At 47.0% G+C, this 23,523-nt stretch overlaps 2 protein-coding genes across 5 annotated transcripts in view; one reads left to right on the top strand and one right to left on the bottom strand.

Annotated features, from left to right (window-relative positions):
* Positions 1 to 23,523, bottom strand: part of ncln (nicalin) — a 69,825-nt gene that overhangs the window by 23,797 nt on the left and 22,505 nt on the right. The window contains exons 2-5 of the mRNA XM_072482189.1: positions 10,869 to 11,059; positions 6,751 to 6,895; positions 3,115 to 3,209; positions 2,238 to 2,318 (exon numbers count right to left, since the gene is read on the bottom strand). Of these exons, the coding sequence (XP_072338290.1) occupies positions 2,238 to 2,318; positions 3,115 to 3,209; positions 6,751 to 6,895; positions 10,869 to 11,059 (512 nt within the window). The remainder of the gene's footprint in view (positions 1 to 2,237; positions 2,319 to 3,114; positions 3,210 to 6,750; positions 6,896 to 10,868; positions 11,060 to 23,523) is intronic.
* Positions 18,616 to 23,523, top strand: part of haus8 (HAUS augmin like complex subunit 8) — a 108,959-nt gene continuing 104,051 nt past the window's right edge. For 2 of the 4 annotated variants that reach the window (XM_072482192.1, XM_072482191.1), the window contains exon 1: positions 19,443 to 19,539. In XM_072482192.1, coding sequence (XP_072338293.1) covers positions 19,466 to 19,539 — 74 coding nt within the window. In that variant the 5' untranslated portion in view covers positions 19,443 to 19,465. Of the gene's footprint in view, positions 18,754 to 19,442; positions 19,540 to 23,523 lie in introns of those variants that run through there. The other 2 variants (XM_072482194.1, XM_072482195.1) reach the window with 2 other exon arrangements.

Below are 23,523 nucleotides of genomic sequence, written 5' to 3'. Positions count from 1 at the left end.
TCCTTCCTACCAAAGTGCATAACCTCACACTTTTCCTAATTATATTCCATCTGCCATTTCTTTACCCACGCTCCTAACCTGTCCAAGTCCTTCTGCAGCCTCCCCACTTCCTCAACACTATCTGCCCCTCTACATATCTTTGTATCATCTGCAAACATAGCAACAATACCCCCAGTTCCTTATTCCAGATCAAATATATATCGTGAGTAGTTGTGACCCCATCACTGACTCCTGCGGCACACCACCAGTCACCGGCTGAAACCTTGAAAAAGACCCCTTTATTCCCACTATCTACCTTCTGCCAGTCAGCCAATCCTCTATCCATGCCAATATCTTGCCTCTAATACCATGGAATCCTAACTTATTTATGACACGGTAGCATGACGGCACAGTAGCACAGTGGTTAATGATAATAATAATCTTTACTGTCACAAGTAGGCTTTCGTTAACACTGCAATGAAGTTACTGTGAAAAGCCCCTAGTCGCCATATTCAGGCGCCTGTTCGGGTACACAGAGGGAGAATTCAGAATGTCCAAATTACTCAACAGCACGTCTTTCGGGACATGTGAAAGGAAACTGGAGCACCCGGAGGAAACCCACCCAGACTCCACACAGACAAATGACCCAAGCCGGGAATCGAACCTGGGATCCTGGAGCAGTGAAGCAACAGTGCTACCCACTGTGCTACAGTGCTGCCCTGATATAATATTATAATAATATTCAGCGCCTTTATTCTTCCAACCAAAGTGCAGACTCCGCACAGACAGTGACTCAAGCCGGGAATCGAACCTGGGACCCTGGTGCTGTGAAACCACAGTGCTAACCACTGTGCTACCATGCCACCCATAGCACTGTTGCTTCACAGCGCCAGGGCTCCTGGTTCGATTCCCGGCTTGGGTGACTGTCTGTGTGGAGTCGGCACATTCTCCCTGTGCCTGCGAGGGTTTCCTCCCACAAATACTGAAAGACATGTTTGTTCGGTGAATTGGACATTCTGAATTCTCCCTCGGTGTACCTGGACAGGCGCCAGAGTGTGGCGACGAGGAGCCTTTCACAGTAACTTCATTGCAGTGTTAATGTAAGCCTACTTGTGACACTAATAAAGATTACATATTGTATTTAGCAGCCTCCTGTATGAACCATGTCAAAGGCCTTCTGGAAAACCAAATAGATCACGTCCATTGGCTCTGCCTGGTTGAACTTCCTCATTACCTCCTCAAAGAATTCTAACAGATTTGTCAGGCATGGCCTCCCCTTGATGAAGCAGTGCTGACTCAGCCCTATTTTACCATGCACTTCCAAGTACTACTCAATCTCACCAGCTTCGTGTCCAACATTAATTCCTGTTTGGGTAAATTATTATAGAAGATCTCTGGCAAACTGCCCGAGCTGTCAATTTATACATCCAGGCCTAGAATAAATGCTAACTAGCTATTTGAGAACCAGAAAACATCTACTCGCCAAGTACAACACTTTTCTTACCTAATTTCCACATCTGAACGTTTCATAGAATTTACAGTGCAGAAGGCGGCCATTCGGCCCATCGAGTCTGCACCGGCTCCTGGAAAGAGCACGCCACCCAAGGTCCACACCTCCACCCTATCCCCATACCCCAGCAACCTCACCCAACAGTAAGGGCAATCTTGGACACTAAGGGCAATTTAGCATGGCCAATTCACCTAACCTGCACATCTTTGGACTGTGGGAGGAAACCGGAGCACCCGGAGGAAACCCACGCACACACGGGGAGAATGTGCAGACTCCACACAGACAGTGACCCAAGCTGGGAATCGAACCTGGGACCCTGGAGCAGTGAAGCAATTGTGCTAACCACAATGCTACCGTGCTGCCCACATTTCCCAGTAGGAATGAAAGGATCTGGGGCAGGATTTCGCTCCTGTCCAACCTCTTCATCTCAGGATTAATAACTTCAGCTTCAGTCACCTTACCAAGCCCTGCCTGAGATCAGTTCTCAGTGTAGGCAGTATGGTTTAGTGCTGCACCAGGTAGTTCCTTTATCCACCAGGCAGCTGTGCAGTTGTGTGATGCTCTGATGTTTCAAAGTTTTGAATGGCAAAACCCTTAGTGTTTGCTATAGTTTAACAGGCTGTAGTACAAAACCTTTGAATGATGATTATGCTTCAATTAAATCCTTGTGACAGTAAAAATTACAAAGTAGGTTAAAAAAGCCACTAACAATACTAATTATCATGTGACTAACCAAGGTTGTACTTACAGGAGCCACTCCAAAGGAGTCGTAGTGTGCTACAATTACAATGGTGGGAAGATCCTCTCCACCCAGACCAGTCAATTTGCCCTAAAGGAACAACACAAGTATGGAACGTAAGGGCCTCACACTTTCAGGAGCTAAATTCCTTTTATTAGCCCAGCAGAGAAGCAAAAACATTTCATCAACTAAATGGACATTTTAGAACCATTAACAGAAGGAGTTGTTCTGTGCACAGGAATGATTCAAATAGCCAAAGACCGATCACTCCATTGCCTCACACTGCACTATTCGGCATTAAATTATCACTAAGGTGTCTTGATGAAGAGCAACCACTCACAATCCAGGAGACAGTTAAGGTGGAAGCCAGCACAAGACACGTAACGTAAATCACAAAAAGAGATAACAGCATATTTTGGTTTTAAAAGCCTTCGCATCCCTCTGCTACCCTGTGATGTTTGGTTCTCCAATTCCCATAACACAAAGCCCACTGGAGCAAAGACGGGTAAAATGGAGTTGAGGTATAGGTCAGCCATGACCTGGTTGGAATGACAACTCCTATAATACCTGCTCCCATTGGGCGGAAGGAAAAAGGCTGCCTGGGAATAGGTTAATTGCTCAATAAGTGTGACCAGTTTGAAAACCAGTTGAAGCCAGAAATGGGGGTGAAGCACTCAAGAGTCTTTCTTCAAAATTTGCAAGATCAAAATTTGAAACTACACTAAATTTCATGTCTTTTTCTCCCTCCGATCTTTACAAAGTTTCAATTTTGCTAAATGCCCAAGTGTCATGGCTGTGAACCTGGGCAATCTTCACTTGTAGAACCAGTTGCAACCATTTAATAATCATCACAATGTCACAGTGAAAAATAATGATTTGAACTTACCTCAAGGCTGGTTATTGACCAATCACTAATAGGTTTGCTTTGGGCCCCACTTGTAACCATCTGGAAGCCATTGGCTGTGGCTGTGTGCAGGAGAACTGGGGAGGAGAGGAACAAATATATTTTGTTCAATGCATTCAAGGTACTGGTACAGTTGACACTGTCACAGTACTGCCAACAAGGCCTTTTGGTGTCAATGTTTCATGGGGGATAAAAATAAAAATCTAATGTTTCAAACTGCTCCCATCGCCAACAGACCTAAATATAACTGAGAATGCTCCAGCTTGGCCGGACTAGGTGTTTTTCTACAGTTTTAAGTGGATAAGTTATGAAATTTGATGCACACATTATATACTTTACTGACATACAAATCGTAAAATGGAGAACATATTATGTTCTATTTATTAAAAACAGAAACATTTCTGAGTATTCAGCAGGCCCATCAGAATTTGAGAGACAGGATAGGCTTCAAGCAGAGATTTAGCAATAATGGCACTTGCTGACGGATGGGAGGTTGATTGTGTCTTTATTTCTACACACTTACATCAAGTCCCCAACGGACTTTGACATTAGGCTAGTGTAAAAAACAAATAAAGATATTGCTCTGTGTAGCATTTAAGCTTTGTAGACAAGAATACCCCATGCCCAATTCCTGCACTGTATTGAGTTTGGGGACCTTGGTTGGACATTAGAATTCATCTTGTGGACAGTCAGTCAGAAAAGGGTAAAGAAAGTCAGCCAGGGTTCCTGCTCCTGCCTGCCATTCAATGAGTCCTGCTGTGTCTGGGTGCTCTTTAGATAAGGATTTGATTGGGCTTGGCTAGGAAGCTCCACATGGTCAAACAGCAAGATACGCGAGGGCTGATCAGCACCTGTGGAACCCGTTTTTGGGAGACAAGAAACTCAATAGTCTGATTTTAAAGCTGATCAATACAGTGAGAACTTTCACCTAGGTGTCGTTTCACTTTACCAGACACATTATGAGGGACAATAGTGCTGAGAAACGGAACTCTTCATTTCATTTGACCAGCATTAGCATCAAGCCCTCCCAAGTAAAATGCAGCAAATTCAGAAACAGAATAAAGTTCCCTGTGGTAAGAACAAAAAATGCTGGGAAAACTCAGCAGGTCAGGCAGCACCTGTGGCGAAAAACAGAGTTAGCGTTCAGGTCAATATCATCAGAACCTGATGTTCCCCTCAATAAAATTCTGTTCAGGCCTCAAAAACGTATGCAGTACTACACAAGTGTAACACTTTAATTTCCTAGAGAAACCTTCCTGTGACCTTTGGATCAGATTGCTAGCTTGGGACATTTTTTGTTGTTGCTGTAAAGCCATGACCACCAGATACAGGATTGATTGGCCCCAAATCATTTCACATAAAAGCCCCTACCACCAGCAGAGGGGGGTATTTTTGTCACGTTGGTGGGGACTGGATTGGAACCCAAGTTCCAGAGGTGAACTGTCAACGTCTAACTTACCCAGTCATCAAACTCAATATTTAGTTTCTGCCACTTCAAGACTTGGGCAAAGAACCAGAGACGAAGGAAGCAAACAAGCCATAAAATGTTAAATATTAGCTACAATTTTGTAATCGTACTGTAACACAGTATTGGCTAGTTCTTGAGCAATTAAAGAACCATGAACTTTCATACGATATTTTATGTTGCTCTTAAACGGCTCATGTCTTGAGTTTTAAATAAATCAATGCTTGAGATGGTAATCGTTTGGCTATATTAAAAAAAACAATTCATGGGATATGGACGACACTCGTCAGAATCATTTGCTGTCCATCCCTAACTGCCCTTGAACTGAATGGTTTGCTAGGCTACTGTAGGGGGCATTTAAGAGTCAGCCATATTGCTGTGGGTCCGGAGTCACATGTAGGTCAGACCAGGTAAGGATGGCAGATTTCCTTCCCTAAAGGACATTAGTGAACCACATGGGCTTTTACGACAATCGCCAATGGTTTCATGGTCAGCATTAAACTTCTAATTCCAAATTTTTATTGAATTCAAATTTCACCATCTGCCATGCAGGGATTTGAACCCAGGTCCGCAGAGCATTACTCTCAGTCTCTGGATTACTAGTGCAGTGGCAATACCACTATGCCCTTCCCTTTACACTGCATAATTTTAACCCCAACCTCACCAGCAGTTAACACATGCATCATAATATTTCCCACATCAGCTATACCAACAGTAACCTCCCTCCTCAGCACCACTGTCGCTTTTCTTCCAATAGGTACCAATTGAACAGCAATAAGTATAGTTTCGTGCTCGGTCCTGTGCCTTGTCATTCAAATGCATTACAGTGACCAGAGCAGCAATGTCACAGGTTATTCATAGTTATATGTCATCACCACTCAATCAAGATCCTGCAATTTCTCACCTAAAGCCATTGTAGAAGTAGTATCACCATCACAAGGACTGCAGCAGTTCAAAGAGTGGTCCCACCACCGACTCAGGGCAATGATGGATGGACAATAAATGTGGCCCTGGCAGTATTACTCACACGTTAGAAACAAATGAAAAAATCCAAGACTATTGCTCAATCAGTTTGAGCTGTAGTCAAACCAATAGAGAACAGTCAGTATACTCACAACCTGGGCCACTAAGTCCCTGTGATCCAGAGGTTTTCAAAGTAGGACCCAGAGATTGGTAGTGGGGGTGGACGTGGTGGCAGGTGTCATGAGGGCCACCTCTAGCCCACTTTGTCATACTTCCTCTATCATTCTGCATTTGTTATTCTTCTAGCAGTCTTTGTTGTTTCAGTTGCAGAATACATTTAATACTATGATAATGCCAGATTCTATCTTTTGGACATTAGCATAAGGCATCGAGAAACATTTCAAGATTTCTATCAGTTGAGGATACTGAAGTATACCAACACTTCACAAGGGGAAGGAGCCAGCTAATGAAGCTCACCAAGGTTTCCTGGAGTCCTGAAGTGTGTTCCTCCAAACAGGTTTGAAAACTACTACCATAAATATATATTACTGAAAAACAAAATCTGGTATTGAGGTTAATTAGAGAATTTAACACAAAGCTCTCTGCTGCTGATTGTAAACCATTCAAGGTTTACGCCGGTGATATAAAACAACATCAACTGATGGCCTGTAGTCGTCTACTCTCCCGATTCAATATCAAGTACAACGGGAACCTCTGGGCCTGAGACACAAGGTTGCTCATCAACATTTGATGATGTTGAAAGTTTGCTTGCTTGAAAATTGGTTATTAGAGCTGTAAGATGAAGTGGTAGTGAGAGGGGGCACTGACATCAACAAAACAGGAGTGATCAAGACCATGCTGATACATTTGGCACGGCACACATTTAATTCTCCTCCAGCCTCAGTCATCCCATTTTGGAGAAATACACCCTAGTGTTCTAGAGACTGGACAGCTCTTTAGGAGCATTGGCACAGCACAGCTTGAACACACTTTATAGTTGCCACTTAAGGGAGGTAGTAACAAGGCAGATAGTTCGCTGATAGTCACGGGAGATACAAAACTTGACACATTTGAGAGGATTTCTCCAGAGCATTAGATTGGCTGTCAGAAGATCAACAGATAAAAGTGCACAAACGACTGTAACTCCAGATGCCATATTTCACTCAACAGACAACAATGGTTCAACCAACCTTCCGCAGCCGAGGCAGTACCCTGCGAGACAGAAGCCGAGTTTGTTTGTTCGTGTATTGACAAAAGCTCATGATCCTCCAAGGCAAAGTATACTGGCACAATTGTCTCAGTTGCCAACAGCTCTGGCTCGATCTCCATAAATTGCTGCAAGTTTAAAAAAAAAAAGTCAACCAGTTCAGCATCCACTGTTAAATTCGAGACCGGTTCTGGGGGAGGTGGGACCTGTACAAATCGGACGGTCTGCATCTGGGTGGGACCAGAACCAATGTTCTCGGGGGTGTGTTTGCTAGTGTAGTTGGGGAGGCTTTAAACTAATGTGGCAGGGGGATGGGAACCGATGGAGGAAGTCAGTGGGGACAGAAACAAAAGGCAGGAAGGGAGAGTGTGTAAAGCATGACCAGAGAAAGCAGGGCAGAGAGCAAGGAAGGTCTACATTAAACTGCATTTATTTCAATGCAAGGGGCCTGACGGGCAAAGCGGATGAACTCAGGGCATGGACGGGCACATGGGACTGGGATATTATAGCTATGACTGAAACATGGCTAAGGGAGGGGCAGGACTGGCAGCTCAATGTTCCGGGGTACAGATGCTATAGAAAGGATAGAACAGGAGGTAAGAGAGGAGGGGGAGTGGCGTTTTTGATTAGGGAGAACATCACGGCAGTACTTAGAGGGGATATATCCGAGGGTTTGCCCACTGAGTCTATATGGGTGGAACTGAAAAATAAGAAGGGAGAGATCACCTTGGTAGGACTGTACTACAGGCCCCCAAATAGTCAGCGGGAAATTGAGGAGCAAATATGTAAGGAGATTACAGATAGCTGCAAGAATAGGATGGTAGTAGTAGGGGACTTTAACTTTCCCAACATTGACTGGGACAGCCATAGCATTAGGGGCTTGGATGGAGGGAAATTTGTTGAGTGTATTCAGGAGGAATTTCTCATTCAGTATGTGGATGGACCGACTAGAGGGGGGGGGCAAAACTTGACCTCGTCTTGGGAAATAAGGAAGGGCAAGTGACAGAAGTGCTAGTGAGGGATCACTTTGGGACAAGTGACCATAACTCCATTAGTTTTAAGATAGCTATGGAGAATGATAGGTCTGGCCCAAGAGTTAAAATTCTTAATTGGGGCAAGGCCAATTTTGATGGTATCAGACAGGAACTTGCAGAGGTAGATTGGGGGAGACTGTTGGCAGGCAAAGGGATGGCTGGTAAATGGGAGGCTTTTAAAAATGTGTTAACCAGGGTGCAGGACAAGCACATTCCCTTTAGAGTGAAGGGCAAGGCTGGTAGAAGTAGGGAACCCTGGATGACTCGAGATATTGAGACTCTGGTCAAAAAGAAGGAGGCGGCATATGACGTACATAAGCAACTGGGATCAAGTGGATCCCTTGAAGAGTATAGAGATTGTCGAAATAGAGTTAAGCGGGAAATCAGGAGGGCAAAAAGGGGACATGAAATTGCTTTGGCAAATAATGCAAGGGAGAATCCAAAGAGATTCTACAGATACATAAAGGGGAAAAGAGTAACTAGGGACAGAGTAGAGCCTCTTAAGGATCAACAAGGGCATCTAAGTGCAGAGCCACAAGAGTTGGGTGAGATCCTGAATGAATATTTCTCATCGGTATTCACGGTGGAGAAAGGCATGGATGTTAGGAAACTAAGGGAAATAAATAGTGATGTCTTGAGAAGTGTGCATATTACAGAGGAGGAGGTGCTGGAAGTCTTAAAGCGCATCAAGGTAGATAAATCCCCGGGACCTGATGAAATGTATCCCAGGATGTTGTGGGAGGCTAGGGAGGAAATTGCGGGTCCCCTAACAGAGATATTTGAATCATCGGCAGCCACAGGTGAGGTGCCTGAAGATTGGAGAGTGGCGAATGTTGTGCCCTTGTTTAAGAAGGGCAGCAGGGAAAAGCCTGGGAACTACAGACCGGTGAGCCTAACGTCTGTAGTAGGTAAGTTGCTAGAAGGTATTCTGAGAGACAGGATCTACAAGCATTTAGAGAGGCAAGGGCTGATTCGGGGCAGTCAGCATGGCTTTGTGCGTGGAAAATCATGTCTCACAAATTTGATTGAGTTTTTTGAGGGGGTGACCAAGAAGGTAGATGAGGGCAGTGCAGTAGACGTTGTCTACATGGACTTTAGCAAAGCCTTTGACAAGGTACCGCATGGTAGGTTGTTGCAGAAGGTTAAAGCTCACGGGATCCAGGGTGAGGTTGCCAATTGGATTCAAAATTGGCTGGACGACAGAAGGCAGAGGGTGGTTGTAGAGGGTTGTTTTTCAAACTGGAGGCCTGTGACCAGTGGTGTGCCTCAGGGATCGGTGCTGGGTCCACTGTTATTTGTGATGTATATTAATGATTTGGATGAGAATTTAGGAGGCATGGTTAGTAAGTTTGCAGATGACACCAAGATTGGTGGCACAGTGGATAGTGAAGAAGGTTATCTAGGATTGCAACGGGATCTTGATCAATTAGGCCAGTGGGCCGACGAATGGCAGATGGAGTTTAATTTAGATAAATGTGAGGTGATGCATTGTGGCAGATCGAATCAGGCCAGGACCTACTCAGTTAATGGTATGGCGTTGGGGAGAGTTATAGAACAAAGAGATCTAGGAGTACAGGTTCATAGCTCCTTGAAGGTGGAGTCGCAAGTGGACAGGGTGGTGAAGAAGGCATTCGGCATGCTTGGTTTCATTGGTCAGAACATTGAATACAGGAGTTGGGACGTCTTGTTGAAGTTGTACAAGACATTGGTACGGCCACACTTGGAATAGTGTGTGCAGTTCTGGTCACCCTATTATAGAAAGAATATTATTAAACTGGAAAGGGTGCAGAAAAGATTTACTAGGATGTTGCCGGGACTTGATGGTTAATAGAGTTATAAGGAGAGGCTGGATAGACTGGGACTTTTTTCCCTGGAGCGTAGGAGGCTTAGGGGTGATCTTATAGAGGTCTATAAAATAATGAGGGGCATAGATAAGGTAGATAGACAACATCTTTTCCCAAAGGTAGGGGAATCTAAAACTAGAGGGCATAGGTTTAAGGTGAGAGGGGAGAGATTCAGAAGGGCCCAGAGGGGCAATTTCTTCACTCAGAGGGTAGTGAGTGTCTGGAATGGGCTGCCAGAGGTAGTAGTAGAGGCGGGTACAATTGTGTCTTTTAAAAAACATTTAGATAGTTACATGGGTAAGATGGGTATAGAGAGTTATGGGCCAAGTGCGGGCAACTGGGACGAGCTTAATGGTAAAAACTGGGCGGCATGGACTGGTTGGGCCGAAGGGCCTGTTTCCATGCTGTAAACTTCTATGATTCTATGATTTAAACCTCAACATTCAATTTTCCCTCACAAATTGCAAAACATTTCCTTGGACAAACTATGGAATGTGAGGCATGCATTTCAGTTTCATTTATCGCTTCAGAAGCAACTTAGTTGAAGGTATAGATTTAATTTTAGTAAAAGATTTTGTAAATTTTATACTCAAATGTGAGGGACGTTAGTGCTGGGAATAGCCATTACTGGTACCCAGTTTAAGATTCTAGCACAGCCAGGCAAATTGAGTATTATTCGATGCAGACTGAACCTCACTTCTATTGTCAGAGCAACCTGCCCGAGTTCCAACTTCAGAAGGGTCAACATAACATTTTCCAATTACTCACACTAGCTTCTCTGACTGAAATGGCAAATTTGTGCCAACTTAGGATGATTTATGCTGTGGGTGCATGCCCACTTGGGACAGGATCAAAACAGTCCAAACTCCTTTCAAGTAGAACAGCAACAGCCAACAAGACATAGAAAACTTTCATCTCATCACTGTTTTGATCACTTTGGATTTGTCTTATGAAGTACTGATTGAAGATGGTCTTGTGGGTGGATGTTCCAACAAAATCCATTTTCCAGCGAATTCATGGTGGAACTCATTACCTACTTGGGCTCCAAATAATGCTCCGACGCCTACTTGTGTTTCACTTTCATCTGCAGCAATGCTAACCTAACCCATCAACAAAATAAAATACTGGCATAATCATTCCCAGTTACCCCTTGTCCTATGTACACTTGCGACACAATGGTTGTCTTCATGATAATTGGGTAAAACACAAGAAAGCTGAGTTACCTGGATGACATCCTGAGGCATTGTCGACATATTTTGGGGCAGAATGATGACCACTGCTCCTGCGCTTTGTCGTATGGCCTCCTGGAACTTTTCAAAGGAAAACTCTGCTAGCCTCATTATCACACACCGGCGGCTCAGCACATCTGCTTCAATTGTTCGAGCCTCTGTGTTCAACATGGCATTTCTTGTACCTGTCAAGAAGAGAGTCACAGTGTTTTGGTCGCTGTCGATCCATGACGCCTATGATCAGCAGCTCCTCATTCTGCACAATTATTATTTCAGGTCCCCAAAGGTAATGTGATAGAAGTTGGAACCAGCTTGATTAGGGGATCACTTGATTAATTTTTTTATAGAAGAGAAAATACACCATTCTGAAACAAAAACACTCTCTAGGGGAAGAATAAGGTTAATCTTGATTGACTTTGTATTATCTCTAACCTTGGTGGTGTCCCGCACACTCAATTCTGATCCATATTATGGGTTCCTTAACCTCATCAGTGGATTGAAATAGGAGAGTAGGTCAGAGAAACAAACTTCAGTTCTTCAGCATTACACAACTGAAAGTTGATCCTGTCACTTTTATTTGATCTTTATAGCTTTGGTATAGCATGCCAACAATTAACTCCAGGGCTCATACATCGATGATCATTTGCTGAAGGTACCAAAGGGTTACAAACAGCCACTCAGTAGAAGACAATCAAGTATTGAGAGTAAAGTTGGGGAGAGAAAGAAAGTAACATGTGCTGATCCTGCAACTGCAGAAGGTGCACTCCACTCCCAGACAAAAGATGCTGCAGGTCAAGCACAGCCAGATAAGTACACTATTCTCACCAACTCGCTTCAGCCCGCCGCCATCCGCTTGGGCCCCTTTTCTGAGCCATTGGCCATTGCTCATCGTGAGCAGGAAGCAGAAAGGGACCGGGAGAGGAACAGTGGACAACGGGTGCACAACAATGCCAGTAGTGAATGAAAGCATGCAGGCAGTGGCAGACAAAGTTGGTGCTGAGTGGGTACATAAAACCGCTTCTGTTTGGCATCAGGAGCTACAGTGGAATGCCAATGGCATTCTCAATGTACCCACTGAGCTTAAACAGCAGAAACCGCAATTGTGTTCACTGGCAAGATTTAAACTGCATCACAGCGTTAGAAAGACAACATCCTGTACAGCGGCACATGGATTTGAGGAAGTTATTAGCTGCTGCATGATCAGTAAACACAGCAATTAGAAAAGAACGAACTGTCTTGGCATCAATGCAGACTGTTCCTGATCCGTGACTGCAACCGACCACGACATACTACCCAATGGCCATCTGTGAGACACTTCAAGGCACAAAGATACACAAATATAGAATCGTTCAGTGCTATCCAGGATTGTAACACCAACACCCAGTGGCATTTTTAGAATAAATTTGTTTTTTTTAAAATAAATATTTTATTGAAAATTTTTGGTCAACCAACACAGTACATTGTGCATCCTTTACACAACATTATAACAATACAGATAATAATGACCTTTTTTATATAAACAAAAAACAACAAATAAATAAATATTAAATAACAAAAATGAAAACTAGCCCTAATTGGCAACTGCCTTGTCACAGGCTATCCCCCCCCCACCCACCATCCACCCCCCCCCCCCCCCAAGTCCTGGGCTGCTGCTGCTGCCTTCTTTTTTCCCCCATCCATCTTTCCGCAAGATATTCGACGAACGGTTGCCACCGCCTGGTGAACCCTTGAGCCGACCCCCTTAGGACGAACTTAATCCGCTCTAGCTTTATGAACCCCGCCATATCATTTATCCAGGTCTCCACCCCCGGGGGCTTGGCTTCTTTCCACATTAGCAATATCCTGCGCCGGGCTACTAGGGACGCAAAGGCCAAAACATCGGCCTCTCTCGCCTCCTGCACTCCCGGCTCTTGTGCAACCCCAAATATAGCCAACCCCCAGCTTGGTTCGACCCAGACTCCTACTACTTTTGAAAGCGCCTTTGTCAACCCCACCCAAAACCCCTGTAGTGCCGGGCATGACCAAAACATATGGGTATGATTCGCTGGGCTTCTCGAGCACCTCGCACACCTATCCTCCACCCCAACAAATTTACTGAGCCGTGTTCCAGTCATATGTGCCCTGTGTAATACCTTAAACTGAATCAGGCTTAGCCTGGCGCACGAGGACAACGAGTTTACCCTGTTTAGGGCATCTGCCCACAGCCCCTCCTCGATCTCCTCCCCTAGCTCTTCTTCCCATTTCCCTTTTAGTTCGTCCACCATAGTCTCCCCTTCGTCCCTCATTTCCCTATATATATCCGACACCTTACCATCCCCCACCCATTTCTTTGAGATGACTCTGTCCTGCACCTCTTGTGTCGGGAGCTGCGGGAATTCCCTCACCTGTTGCCTCGCAAAAGCCCTCAATTGCATGTACCTGAATGCATTCCCTTGGGGCAACCCATATTTCTCGGTCAGCGCTCCCAGACTTGCGAACTTCCCGTCCACAAATAGATCTTTCAGTTGCGTTATTCCTGCTCTTTGCCACATTCCATATCCCCCATCCATTCCCCCCGGGGCAAACCTATGGTTGTTTCTTATCGGGGACCCCCCCAATGCTCCGGTCTTTCCCCTATGTCGTCTCCACTGTCCCCAAATCTTCAGTGTAGCTACCACCACCGGGCTCGTGGTGTAGTTCCTCGGTGAGAACGGCAATGGGGCTGTCACCATAGCCTGCAGGCTGGTCCCCCTACAGGACGCCCTCTCTAATCTCTTCCACGCCGCTCCCTCCTCCTCTCCCATCCACTTACTCACCATTGAAATATTAGCGGCCCAATAATACTCACTTAGGCTCGGTAATGCCAGCCCCCCCTATCCCTACTATGCTGTAAGAATCCCTTCCTCACTCTCGGAGTCTTCCCGGCCCAAACAAAACCCATGATGCTCTTTTCTATCCTTTTAAAAAAAGCCTTCGTGATCACCACCGGGAGGCACTGAAACACAAAGAGGAATCTCGGGAGGACCACCATCTTAACCGCCTGCACCCTCCCTGCCATTGACAGTGCTACCATATCCCATCTCTTGAAATCTTCCTCCATCTGTTCCACCAACCGCGTTAAATTTAGCCTGTGCAATGTGCCCCAATTCTTAGCTATCTGGATCCCCAGGTAACGAAAGTCTCTTGTTACCTTCCTCAACGGTAGGTCTTCTATTTCTCTACTCTGCTCCCCTGGATGCACCACAAACAGCTCACTCTTCCCCATGTTCAATTTATATCCTGAAAAATCCCCAAACTCCCCAAGTATCCGCATTATTTCTGGCATCCCCTCCGCCGGATCCGCCACATATAGTAGCAGATCATCCGCATATAAAGATACCCGGTGTTCTTCTCCTCCCCTAAGTATTCCCCTCCATCTCTTGGAACCTCTCAGCGCTATCGCCAGGGGCTCAATCGCCAGTGCAAACGGTAATGGGGACAGAGGACATCCCTGCCTTGTCCCTCTATGGAACCGAAAATATGCCGATCCCCGTCCATTCGTGACCACACTCGCCACTGGGGCCCTATACAACAGCTGCACCCATCTAACATACCCCTCTCCAAAACCAAATCTCCTCAACACCTCCCACAGATAATCCCATTCCACTCTATCAAATGCTTTCTCGGCATCCATCGCCACTACTATCTCCGTTTCACCCTCTGGTGGGGCCATCATCATTACCCCTAACAGCCTCCGTATATTCGTGTTCAGCTGTCTCCCCTTCACAAACCCAGTTTGGTCCTCGTGAACCACCCCCGGGACACATTCCTCTATTCTCATTGCCATTACCTTGGCCAGGACCTTGGCATCCACATGTAGGAGGGAAATTGGTCTGTAGGACCCGCATTGTAGGGGATCCTTTTCCTTCTTTAAGAGAAGCGATATCGTTGCTTCAGACATAGTCGGGGGCAGTTGTCCCCTTTCCTTTGCCTCGTTAAAGGTCCTCGTCGGTACCGGGGCGAGCAAATCCAAATACTTTCTGTAAAATTCAACTGGGAATCCGTCCGGTCCCGGGGCCTTTCCCGCCTGCATGTTCCTAATTCCTTTCACCACTTCTTCTACCGTGATCTGTGCTCCCAGTCCCACCCTTTCCTGCTCTTCCACCGTGGGAATTTCCAGCCAATCCAAAAAATCCATCATTCTCTCCCTCCCATCCGGGGGTTGAGCTTCATACAATTTTTTATAAAATGTCTTGAACACTTCATTCACTCTCTCCGCCCCCCGCTCCATCTCTCCTTCCTCATCCCTCACTCCCCCTATTTCCCTCGCTGCTCCCCTTTTCCTCAATTGGTGTGCCAGCAATCTGCTCGCCTTCTCCCCATATTCATACTGTACACCCTGCGCCTTCCTCCATTGTGCCTCTGCAGTGCCTGTAGTCAGCAAGTCAAATTCCACATGCAGCCTTTGCCTTTCCCTGTACAGTCCCTCCTCCGGTGCTTCCGCATATTGTCTGTCCACCCTCAAAAGTTCTTGCAGCAACCGCTCCCGTTCCTTACTCTCCTGCTTCCCTTTATGTGCCCTTATTGATATCAGCTCCCCTCTAACCACCGCCTTCAATGCCTCCCAGACCACTCCCACCTGAACCTCCCCATTGTCATTGAGTTCCAAGTACTTTTCAATACATCCCCTCACCCTTAGGCACACCCCCTCATCCGCCATTAGTCCCATGTCCATTCTCCAGGGTGGGCGCCCTCCTGTTTCCTCCCCTATCTCCAAGTCTACCCAGTGTGGGGCATGATCCGAAATGGCTATAGCCGTATATTCCGTTCCCCTCACCTTCGGGATCAATGCCCTACCCAACACAAAAAAGTCTATGCGCGAATAGACTTTATGGACATAGGAGAAAAACGAGAACTCCTTACTCCTAGGTCTACTGAATCTCCACGGGTCCACACCTCCCATCTGCTCCATAAAATCCTTAAGCACCTTGGCTGCTGCCGGCCTCCTTCCAGTCCTGGACTTCGACCTATCCAGCCTTGGTTCCAACACCGTGTTAAAGTCTCCCCCCATTATCAGCTTTCCCGTCTCTCGGTCCGGGATGCGTCCTAGCATTCGCCTCATAAAGTTGGCATCATCCCAGTTCGGGGCATACACGTTTACCAAAACCACCATCTCTCCCTGTAATTTGCCACTCACCATCACGTATCTGCCCCCGTTATCCACCACTATAGTCTTTGCCTCGAACATTACCCGCTTCCCCACTAATATAGCCACCCCCCTGTTTTTCGCATCCAGCCCCGAATGGAACACCTGCCCCACCCATCCTTTACGCCGCCTAACCTGGTCTATCAGTTTCAGGTGCGTTTCCTGTAACATAACCACATCTGCTTTAAGTTTCTTAAGGTGTGCGAGTACTCGTGCCCTCTTTATCGGCCCGTTGAGCCCTCTCACGTTCCACGTGATCAGCCGAGTTGGGGGGCTTCCCACCCCCTCCCCTTGCCGGTTAGCCATCATCTTTTTCCAGCTTCTCACCCAGTTCCCACGCGGCTGTATCTCCCCCAGGCGGTGCCCCCCCGCCCATCCTCTCCCGTACCCACTCCCCCCTTTCCCCAGCAGCAGCAACCCAGTAATTCCCCCCTCCCCCCCCCCCCCCGCTGGACCCCCCGCTAGCGTAATTACTCCCCCCATGTTGCTCCCAGAAGTCAGCAAACTCTGGCTGACCTCGGCTTCCCCCCGTGACCACGGCTCGCACCGTGCGACGCCCCCTCCTTCCTGCTTCTCTATTCCCGCCATAATTATCATAGCGCGGGAACCAAGCCCGCGCCTCTCCCTCGGCCCCGCCTCCCATGGCCAACGCCCCATCTCCTCTCGCTCCCCACCTCCCCCCATCACCACCTGTGGGAGAAAGAAAAGTTACCATACCGCAGGATTAGAACATAAAACCCCTCTTCGCCCCCCCCATTCGCCCCACCACTTTGTCCAAACGTTCTTTTTCATAACCCACTCATTCCAGTTTTTCTTCTACAATAAAAGTCCACGCTTCATCCGCCGTCTCAAAGTAGTGGTGCCTCCCTTGATATGTGACCCACAGTCTTGCCGGTTGCAGCATTCCAAATTTTATCTTCCTTTTGTGAAGTACCGCCTTGGCCCGATTAAAGCTCGCCCTCCTTCTCGCCACCTCCGCACTCCAGTCTTGATAAACGCGGATCACCGCGTTCTCCCATTTACTGCACCGAGTTTTCTTCGCCCATCTAAGGACCATTTCTCTATCCTTAAAACGGAGGAATCTCACCACTATGGCTCTGGGAGTTTCTCCTGCTCTCGATCCTCGCACCATAACTCGGTACGCTCCCTCCACCTCCAACGGACCCGTCGGGGCCTCCGCTCCCATTAACGAATGCAGTATCGTGCTCACATATGCCCCGACGTCCGCCCCCTCCACACCTTCAGGAAGGCCAAGAATCCTCAGGTTGTTCCGCCTTGCGTTGTTTTCCAGTGCCTCCAACCTCTCCACACATCGTTTCTGGTGTGCCTCCTGTATCTCCGACTTCACCACCAGGCCCTGTATATCGTTCTCATTCTCGGCTGCTTTCGCCTTCACGACCCGAAGCTCCTGCTCCCGGGTCTTTTGTTCCTCCTTTAGCCCTTCGATCGCCTGTAGTATCGGGGCCAACAACTCTTTCTTCATTTCCTTTTTTATCTCCTCCACGCAGCATTTCAAGAACTCTTGTTGTTCAGGGCCCCATATGAAACTGCCACCTTCCGACGCCATCTTGGTTTTTGCTTGCCTTCCTTGCCGTTGTTCCAAAGGATCCGCTGCAATCCGGCCACTTTCCTCTCCTTTTTCCATCCGTGTCCAGGGGGAACACCCTCCTGGTTTACCGCACGGTGTTTTTAGCCGTTAAAATTGCCGTTGGGGCTCCTATCAAGAGCCCAAAAGTCCGTTTCACAGGGAGCTGCCGAAACGTGCGACTCAGCTGGTCATCGCCGCACCCGGAAGTCTTAGAATAAATTATTATACATTAAGAGCTATGAACCCAAAATCTCACTGAAATCCATTTTTTGGCCATTACTATCACTCAATAATCTATAGTGATTTATAGCTGACAGAAAGGAAACAAACAGTCAGTAATCCATGTTGGTTTAACACGACACAGATTAAGTTTCTTTTTATTAATGCATGCAACATGGGCATCGCTGGCTGGCCAGCATTTATTGCTCAGCTCTAATTACCCTCATTATTTTGCCATTTCAGAGGCCATTTTAAGAATCAACCAGATCACTATGGGACTGGAGTCACATATAGACTAGACCAGGTAAGGACAGCAGATTTCCTTCCCAATAGGACATTCGTGAACCAGATGGGTTTTTAATGACCATTTCAGGATCATCATTAAGCTTTTAATTCCAGATTTTTTTTATTGAATCAAATGTCACCATCGCCTGTGGCGGGATTTCAACCTAGTTCTCTAGAGCATTGCCCTGGGTCTCTGGGTTACTAGTACAGTGATTATACCACCACGTCACTATCTCCCAGTAAGTGAATGGGAAAAAAACTAATGCAAATGAGAGTTCAATCTGTACAAGTACAAAGGCCATCCACGTCGAGGCTCAGAAAGAAAAATCAGATTGTTTACTAAATAGTGAAATTTGCAAATCATTAAAAACAAGTGTACAGGTACAATAATTAATCAAAAAGGCAAATAGAATATTTATCTCGAGGGGACTGGAATACAAACAGGAGAAAGCTATACAACAGTGTTACAGGGAGGGCCTTGTTCTGCTTTCCTCTACATCCAGATCTAGGAACCACACCTCAGAAAGCTACACTGGCCTTGAAAGGCGCACAGCTCAAATCCACTGGAATGATACCATGCCGAGGGGGCTCAAGTAGGACAAGAGGCAACATACACTTTGCTGGTGCTCCCCAGAGTCTCTGCCTCTTTTAAGATGGTCTTAAAATTATGCTTAATATCTCATGTAACATGTCTGATAACATTCCTGTGAAGCGTTTGGGGATATTTAACTATGTTGAAGGTGCTACATAAATCTAAGTTGTCATTGAGGGATGAGTGCAGTTTAAAATGTTAAAAAGGGGGCATCACGTGATATGGTCGTGGGAGTGGTTGCATTTTCGTGAGCTCCAGCTCTGCTCATCTTTCAATCTTTATTTTTATCCATATGCATCTCCTTTTTTTTGTCTTTTGTTGGTTTACATGGTTAGTGTAATTGTGTTAAGGGTTGTTGGTCAGTGTTTCAGCTTTATTGAGTCAAGCTGAAAGGCTTTAATCCTCAATGATTCGTGGTAGCTGGAGGGAGTTGGGGTGGGGCCCTGCCTTTGGAGGATTCCCGTCCTGACGGTACGGTGTTCACCGGCGGATGATGGCTACTGGTAAGGAAGTTAATTTGTCCAAATGGCTTGATTCCGTGATGCGAGACGTCAAAACCCAGTTTCAGGAGTTCTGATATCTTTATGAAGGCAGTGGTGGTGCAGGAGGAGGTTCTTGCGACAGAGAGAGCATTGTCCCTGGTGGAAGCCCGCCTCCGCAGTTTGGGTCCTGTTGCATGGACTGTCGGCCATCCTGAGGGAGCGGACGAGGACCAGGGGGAACAGGTGAGGAGCCCTGCTGAGATGATGTTAGAACGTTTGTGGCGACATCAGTCTCAGTATCCTGTGATCCACATTCGGAGAGATGCTGAGATCGGGTAGGTCTGACGGAAGGATCCAGTCTTGATCCTTAGTTAATTCCTCCTTAGAGTAAGGCGGGCTCACGTGGAGGTTGGTTGGCCAGTCATTGTTTTGTTCCAATATGGTGGATTCGAGGGGTTTGACAAATTTTGCTCTTTTTCCTTTGAACCTGGCGAGGTGTTATGCAGCTCTCTTTTTACTTTCTCTATGGGAGACCATGGATTGTGAACATGGGTCTGGTTGTGCTCGGACTTCACCTTGAATTTGTCATTGTCTTTTGTTATCTCAAATGGGGAGGGTGGCTGCCTGTTCTAGTCTGGGTCCGGAGAAGAGTTCAAATAGCGCTGCAAGAATTAGCCAAATTCCCCCAGTTACTTGGGTTTTTAGGTATAGTTTCCTTCTTCTGTCATTCTGTTTTTAAGTAGAAGTCTTACAACACCAGGTTAAAGTCCAACAGGTTTGTTACAAATCACTAGCTTTCGGAAGCTAGTGATTTGTAACAAACCTGTTGGACTTTAACCTGGTGTTGTAAGGCTTCTTACTGTGCTCACCCCAGTCCAACGCCGGCATCGCCACATCATTCTGTTTTTAAGCTGTGAATGTGATGTAGGTCTAAATTGTTGCCTGTATCCTGGTTGGGTGCAGACAGGTCCTTTATCCTTGGGGGAGAATTGATTGGGGATTTTGTTCCCGATTCATCTGGTTCTGTTGTTTCTAATGCTGTAATGACTGTTATTTTGGGCTGTACATTGATACCTGTAGCTGTCACAGCAGACATCAGCATCCTCCATCAGCCAGAGACACACACCCTGGTGGGTTTTAGTTCTAGTTTAGGACTAGTGATCACTGCATGGGTACATATCCACAGCAGGAGGAGGCAGGTCAGCTAACCTCACCGGCACTTAGACTGCTGGTGAAGAGGTATCTTTGAAGTTCGAGCCTCCCAAGTGATGCTGTAGAGTCAGCAAGAAGGGAGGGAAAAAAAGAGAAATCAGGCGGAGATGTCAAGAGGCCAACAGGTTGGCACGCAATGTGGAGGTGTCTGTCTGCCTGCTGGCTGATGAAGTGGTGCTGACTTGTGCACCTATACAGGTCTTCATGGGAGGGTGCAGACTCTTCGGAGAACCTCGTCCAGCAGATTCTGCTGGAGATGGGGACAGGCCTGCACCCTGGACCTCCCTCAGGACTGTACGAAAGTGTCCGTCCGTTTTGAATCCCCTTTGCCCGTGACCCCTTCATAGAATTTACAGTGCAGATGGAGGCCATTTGGCCCATCGAGTCGACACCAGCTCTTGGAAATAGCAGCCTACTTAAGCCCAGTCCTCCACCCTATCCCCGCAATCTTCACCAGCAGTCTCTGTGTTGGTGAGATTAGCTGACCTGCCTCCTCACTGCACCCATGCAGTGACCGGAGCACCCGGCAGAAACCCACGCAGACACGGGGAGGATGTGCAGACTCCGCACAGGCAGTGACCCAGCGGGGAATCGAACCTGGGACCCTGGAGCTGTGAAGCAACTGTGCTAACCACTATGCTACCGCGCTGCCTTCAGCCTAATCTTCTGTGACTGCAGAGGGAGCAACTGCTCCACAGCAGGACAACCAAAGTAAAAGGGTTTGGGTTTCCAGAGGACAGCTGTCAAGGTCATCCAAGGCAAATGTCAGCAGGCTACCAAAGCCCCTGCTGCAGATGCCAGGGGAGAACTTAACAGGGAGCAGTAGGGTGAGAAAAATTAGAAGTTCTGAAATCACAAATGCTGGCTTAAGTGCACCACGATATTTGCACTTTAATAATGCCAATGTGGTTGATTTGCTGAAGTCCTCAAGTCTGTGCACATTCCTTCCCGCAGCCCCATCATTTTCCGAGGTATACCCCATGTCTCGGAATCAGGAATGTGCAGGGAGGCAAAGATCTTTGCTAGGGCCCTTGTGGGGGAATGTGGAAGAAGTCTCCCACACACGCTGAGCCTTTGCTCTTCACACTCATCTGTCCCAATGCTCTAGCAATGTAAAGACTACATGTTGGAGCTCCCCTCCAGTTGTCCAGTTGAACTGACTTGTATCACCGGCCATCCCCGGTGACCCAACTCATGTATAGCATCTCAAGATCTCCACCACATGGGCGGCACAATGGTTAACACTGCTGCCTCACAGCTCCAGGGACCCAGGTTTGATGCCGGCTCCGGGTCACTGTCAGTGTGGAGTTTGCACATTCTCCGTGTCTGCGTGCGTCTCACCCCAACAACCCAAAAATGTGCAGCGTAGGTGGATTGGCCACGCTAAATTGCCCCTTAATTGGGAAAATGAAAAAAAATCTCCACCATGAAGTTCTGCATAGTTGAGATTAATCATGATGTTAGTAATGTGAGAGGTAGAGTTCAACACCTTTTCCCCTCCCTGTCACACCCACCCCACCACTCCCCAGAAATCACATTTGACCTCCCCACTGTAACCTTCCACCCGCCATCATCATCTTTTGTCTCTTCCAAATAAATGTAGAAACCCACACCTTCCCAACAATCCCACCCAATACAATTGATATGCCCACCCCCTCATCCTTCCTTCCCCCTGAATCCTCATCACATTCCCCATCCACTCCAACAACACTCAAGTCTCTCTTCACTCAATATCGCCACACCCTCACCCTCCCACCCCACTAACTCCCACTGCCCCCATTAACTATCACCCTCCTATCCTATCACTGGTACCCTCAATATTCGCCCCAGGAATCCTGCATTGACACCACTGGCCCCTCCCTCTGAACCCCTCCCTCTGAACCCCTTTCCCCTCTGCACTTCTCCATAACAGTCCACACCCCCTGCACCCCCACCCCTTCACACCAGCACAGGCAGCCTCCCAGCTAGCACTCAAACATCATCTTTCCCACCCTCCTACTCTGCACCAGCTCACCCACTGACAAAACCTTGCTGAATCTCTCTTTCTCCTACCACCCTCAACTTCCCGTGCCACTCTCCAGGCCTACATACCTACCACACCTCTTTATTCCTCTCCCAGTCTATTCCCTACCCCGCAGCACAAACCCTCACCGCCAACCCGCACCTCTGCAGCCCTCCACCTGCAGATTGAAGATCTGAGTCCTGGAAGAGATTGCTGATTGAAGATCCGAACTCTTGGAGGGCAACTACCTCCTAGATTCTGCAGCGCAGAGAAGATTTGCATGACTGATGTTTCATCCACCCACTGCTGGAAGTGGTGTTCTAGGGTCTGGTCGCCGGAGGCCTCCATCTTCTCCTCAACTCTGCAAGCTGCCATAGGCCTTCTTAAGCTGAGGTCCGACATTCAGACGTGTCCTGTACCGGGGTGATTTCTTGTTGGGGGGGGGGTGCAGAATGCAGATTAGTTTCTCTCCTGCACCTGGAGGGAATTGAGACGCCGAATGGTGGTCGAGAGTGGGAGGCCCCGCAGTAATTTTATGCTGGCAAGAAACTGATTTTTGAGCTTCCGCCACATTGCTACCAGCTCCATTAAACCCCCCATGGGGTGGGGTGGAGACTGGAAAATTGCAGCCTACACCTTCCCCTGTACGTTGCCATGATCTAACTGAGCACCTTAAAAGGGCTGAATGGCCTCCTCACATTCCAAGGATTCTGTAATGATCTAATTGTTATTTTCATTTTCTCACAAAAGCTTGCTTCTTTACCATCCAATTTTCCCTGCTGGCATACAATTCCAAAGGCAGTTAGCAGCCCCTTGTTTCCCTGTCAGACTGGGCATTTTTCATGTGTGTTTAAGCAGTAAGTGTAGACAAGCTATTTGATGGTTGACACCAGCTAATACAGTAAAGAGAGGGCTTAACATAGGATGCTCCAGTATCACACTAGGTGGTGCTTTTATCCATTAAACCACAGAACTGAAACCTGATTCACAACATACATTTAAGAGAAAGGTACAGAATACAATACAATGTACAAGGGTCTGTTGTGTAAAAGAGGAAATTTAAAGTGGAAGGTTCAACAAAGAGAATTTACAACATATATACCAC

The sequence above is a fragment of the Scyliorhinus torazame genome, chromosome 18 (assembly GCF_047496885.1).
Source record: "Scyliorhinus torazame isolate Kashiwa2021f chromosome 18, sScyTor2.1, whole genome shotgun sequence".
Taxonomy (NCBI): domain Eukaryota; kingdom Metazoa; phylum Chordata; class Chondrichthyes; order Carcharhiniformes; family Scyliorhinidae; genus Scyliorhinus; species Scyliorhinus torazame.
This window is presented reverse-complemented; position numbering and strand designations above follow the sequence as displayed.